This window comes from Gracilinanus agilis, chromosome 3 (genome assembly GCF_016433145.1).
Source record: "Gracilinanus agilis isolate LMUSP501 chromosome 3, AgileGrace, whole genome shotgun sequence".
NCBI classification, from domain to species: domain Eukaryota; kingdom Metazoa; phylum Chordata; class Mammalia; order Didelphimorphia; family Didelphidae; genus Gracilinanus; species Gracilinanus agilis.
The window spans coordinates 89,561,570-89,566,356 of NC_058132.1; the positions used below are offsets into that span (position 1 = coordinate 89,561,570).

At 36.7% G+C, this 4,787-nt stretch overlaps 1 protein-coding gene across 1 annotated transcript; it reads left to right on the top strand.

The window, feature by feature from the left end:
• Positions 1-472: 472 nt before the first annotated feature.
• LOC123238724 (olfactory receptor 51G2-like) lies at positions 473-1,414 on the top strand. Its single transcript, XM_044665930.1, has one exon. The coding sequence runs from the start codon at positions 473-475 to the stop codon at positions 1,412-1,414; it is 942 nt and encodes a 313-aa protein (XP_044521865.1).
• The last annotated feature ends 3,373 nt before the right edge of the window (positions 1,415-4,787 follow it).

The window sequence follows — 4,787 nt, forward strand, 5'->3', positions numbered from 1 at the left end:
AAAATAAAAATCAGCAGATGGCATCAGAGAACAGCCTCTGCAATTTCAGTTGCACTCTGGCTCATTTTCATTTCATTTCGTCACGCCATCCCACCTCAAGAGACCCCCGCACACTCAACGAAGAGCAGACTCTTCGTGTCTGATATCTGGAGATATTAGGGGGTGAAACAAGATAATCAGTCTTCACAATAAAAATTATTTCGTATCTATACTTTATCTCCCTAACTAGCTCTCTTCGTGAGTAGAAGTCAGGTCAAATACTTTCCTTATATATCCTAAAGAATTTAGAATTACTGGATAAATATAAAATTTTCTATATATATGATAAGATTTATGATAATTAAGATATTAGTGATGCTATTGCTAATGGTAAATATTATTTCTCTATCATATTCTTTTGTGGATCAGTATATGGAGAACTAGTGACTCTTTCTTTTTCTTTTCAGGAAAGGAATCAATCCCAGCCAGTACCATGTCTGTCTTCAATAACTCTGCTCTTTATCCTCACTTCCTTTTAACAGGCTTCCAAGAACTGGAGGCCAAGTATAGTCTCATCTCCATTCCCATCTGCCTGATCTACATAATTTCTATTGCAGGAAACATGACCATCCTCTTCATCATTAGGACAGAGCCCTCACTCCACCAACCTATGTATTACTTTCTCTCCATGTTAGCCCTGGCAGACCTGGGTCTGTCTACTGTCACCTTGCCCACTATGGTCAGTGTCTTTTGGTTCCATGTTCGAGATATCTCCTTTGTTGCCTGTGCAACCCAAATGTACTTCATTCATGTGTTCTCTATCATTGAGTCAGCTATATTGTTGGCCATGGCATTTGACCGTGTTGTGGCTATCCGGGACCCACTACGCTATTCAGCCATCCTCACTAACAGTGTAATCATTAAGATTGGACTTGCCAGTGCTGGAAGAGCCCTTATTATGGTCTTCCCAGTCCCTGTCCTCTTGAAAAGGTTGCAGTTCCATAACATCAATACCCTCTCCTACCCCTTCTGTCTGCACCAGGATCTTATCAAGCTGACAATGTCTAACCAGAGGATCAACAGCATCTATGGACTCATGGTGATCATCTCTTCAACAGGAGTAGACTCAGTATTACTGCTTCTGTCCTATATGCTCATCCTGGTCACAGTGTTGAGTGTTGCCTCTAAGACAGAGCGTGTCAAAGCTCTCAACACCTGCATTTCTCATATCTGTGCTGTATTTACCTTCTACACGCCTATGATTGGGTTGTCTGTAATACGTCGCTATGGGCAAAATGCCTCCCCAATGGTCCATGTGTTGATGGCTGATGTCTACATGCTTGTCCCACCACTCATGAACCCTATTGTGTATAGTGTCAAGACCAAACAGATTCGCCTGCGCATCCTCAAGAAGTTCAAAAAAGAGAAGGGATAGGGGACTCAATGCTTCTTCTCCCTAATGGTGATCATTATACATAGATAACATTTTACCCTTTTCCAAAAAATTTTCACATATATTATTGAATTTCTAAGTTGACTTGTTTTCTGAGGTTGTTTTTTTTTTCCTTAGGCAATAGAAAATTGAGAAAATGAGAGCTAAAAAGGAGCCCCTGTATTTAGTTTAGGATAATCAAATAAAAGAGGTTTACTTAGTCAGAGATGGAAAAATTTTTAGAAGAAACACAAAGACTGATTTAAGCCAAATACAACAAAAACTGCAAAGAAAAAGGGATTTCAAAAGTGTAATAGTTTTGTTATAAAGATATTTTCCCAATTTGTTGCTTCCTTTCTAATTTGGATTGTATTGGTTTTGTTTGTACAAAACCTTTTTAATTTAATGTAATCAAAATTATTTATTGTACATTTTATAATTTTTTTCTAATTCTTGCTTGGTTTTTGTCGGGAGCTATTAAGAGAAATTAGAATCTCAAGTAGATATTTTTATCTGGACCCCCTCAAAAGATCAATACAGACCAGCAGAGCTGTGTATTGACCTTTCTCCCTATTAGGTTCAAGAAACGGAGTGGGCTATCTAAGATAAAAATCTGAGATTCCTCTTTTGATTCCTTTCATAATTCTCACCTTCCTTTAAAATGCATTATAGTAAAAAGCTTTGGGCTCTCGGGAATCCAGCAGGAGCCGGGGGCTAACACTGCTCCCCTTTGACAGAGAATGCAGCTGCCTAGTACTGCCAAGGTCAAACCCTTGGCAGGGCATTTTGCCCAAATTTAAAGTAAAATAATGAGGCTCAAAAAATTGTTTAATACCATCAAGGCTAAGAACTTCAGGGGCTTTCCAGCCTAATGAGATGTCCCAGGCTCCACTTAAAGATAACACGTATAGTTGATAGTTTAGCATAGGTTTTTTATCTACACCTGGAGGCTTCTAAGGTTTTTGTTTGGAATATAGTAAAAATTCTGCTCTCTGTAACTGTGGGAAACTTTCTTGGCCTTTTGGGGGAAGGGGATCTTTAATTTTCTTTATAATAAATTGGTGACTCCAATATACCTTGGAGCATTATGAACTAACAAGCTGTGCTTCCAATCTGTTTCATTCTTTACATCTGAGGACCACCCTAGGCCACTCAGATAAGTCTCTGGTTATAGAGCAGGATCTTTATAGGTTTTAAAATCTTTCCTTTCCCAGAGATCTGACAAGTATACTATTCAATGTTTGCCGATTTTACTTATAGTTTCCTTCTTTATATTCAAATAATTCCCCATTCTGAATTTATCTTGGTGTAGAGTGTGAAATGTGGATCTAAATCTAATCTCTCCCATATAGTTTTCCAATTTTCCCACCAGTTTTTGTCAAATAGTGGATTTTTGTCCCCAAAGCTGGGCTATTTGGGTTTATCATAGACTGTCTTTCTGAGGTCATTTATCCCGAGTTTATTCCACTGATCCTCCCTTCTGTCTCTTAGCCAGTACCATATTGTTTTGATGATCAGTGCTTTATAATACAGTTTAAGATCTGGTACTGCTAGGCCACCTTCCTTTACGTGGTATCTGCTGGTGATGGAATACTATTGTGCTCAAAGGAGTAAGGAACTGGAGGAATTCCATGTGAACTGGAATGACCTCCAGGAATTGATGCAGAGTGAAAAAAGCAGAACCAGGAGACCATTCTACACAGAGATTTATACACTGTGGTAAAATAGAATGTAATGGATGCCTGTACTAGCAGCAATGCAATGATCCAGGACAATTCTGAGGGACTTATGAAAAAGAATGTTATCCACATTCAGAGGAAAAAACTATGGCAGTAGAAACACAGAAGAAAAACAACTGCTTGAACACATGAGTATGATTTGGAATGTAGACTCTAAATGACCACCCCAGGGCAACTATCAACAATATGGAAATAGGTCTTGATCGATGACACATGTATAAATCAGTGGAAATGTGTGTCGGCTACAGGAGGTGGGGGAGTGGAGCAGTGGAGGGGAGAGTAAGAATGTGGATTATGTAACCATGGAAAAATTTTCTAAAAATTAAAATGAAAAAAAAAAAGTAGATTGGGTTACTATTAAACTGAGTTCTTTATCACTGGAAAGGAGTGATGATAGGAGTCTAGATCAAGAGTTAAGAGGAACTTTAGAAGTCCCCTACTCCTGTCTTCTCATTTAAATATGAAGAAAATGAGGTCCATGGAGATGAAGTGACTTCTCCAAGATCACATAGATTGCATAGTAAATGGCTGAGAATCAACAGATATCTTCTAACACAAGTCCAGAATTTTTGTCAGGAAAACAGGCTGCCTTACTCTGATAACTTAATAAAATTATCAAAAGAAGATTTCTAGAGCTCCCTCACCAGAGATGGTGAGGTTTTGAGAAGTTATAGATGTGAAGTGATACTTTCTAAATTGTAGTGATGTCGAATGTTTTATTTTTTTTAATTATTATGTTTTCTTTCTTTTTTTACTTTTTTACTTGTACTTAGCTATTTGCATGTTGTCTCCCCCAGTAGACTGTGAGCTCCCAGGGGGCAAAGGCAATTTTCTTTTTTTTTTTCCCTTTGTATCCTGAATGATTAACTCAGTGCTTGACATAGTAACTGTTCAATAAAGGTTTATTAACTGAAGAGGTAGTGACTTGTGGAAATTTCTTGCAGTTCCTGGATGTCACATTTTAATTAATCTAACTAATTGTTTTATATATGTTCACTCCTCTTTAAACCTACAAGTTTAATGAGGTTTACTTTTCTTTCCTTATGTAAAATTTACTGATCAGTGTCTAAATCCCTATTTAGTAATAATAGTAAAGACATCAATATGTGATTTCAATTGAATATATGATGAAAACAAAAACAAACACAATAATTACTAACATATGTGTGTTTTAAAGTTTACAAAGCACTTTAAATGCATTTTCTCAACAATAACAACAAAACATTTTCGTGACCTGGGGTAACTCACTACATGTATGAATTTTCTCCCCTAAATCCACAAGACAAAGACTTTGAATTCAGGTACCCACTTGATTAATTTTAGAACAGTAATATATATATTGGACGGGAGGCCAATGAAGGCATGGATATGGATGTATGTATCTTTCTTCTACTGTGCCCAGCATAATTGGACTCCTGATAAAGACACAGTCATTCTAATACTTTGTACTCAGAAAAAAATATTCATTTTTAAATGTATTTCCATGTACTTGAATTAAATATGGGATTAAATGAGAAAGAATGAATAAGTAAACAAGAAAATACATACATGAAAAGAAGTAAAGAAAGAGAAAACATCTACTGTGTATAAGACATGAAACATTATATAAAATATCAGGTCTATACTCCTCTGATTCA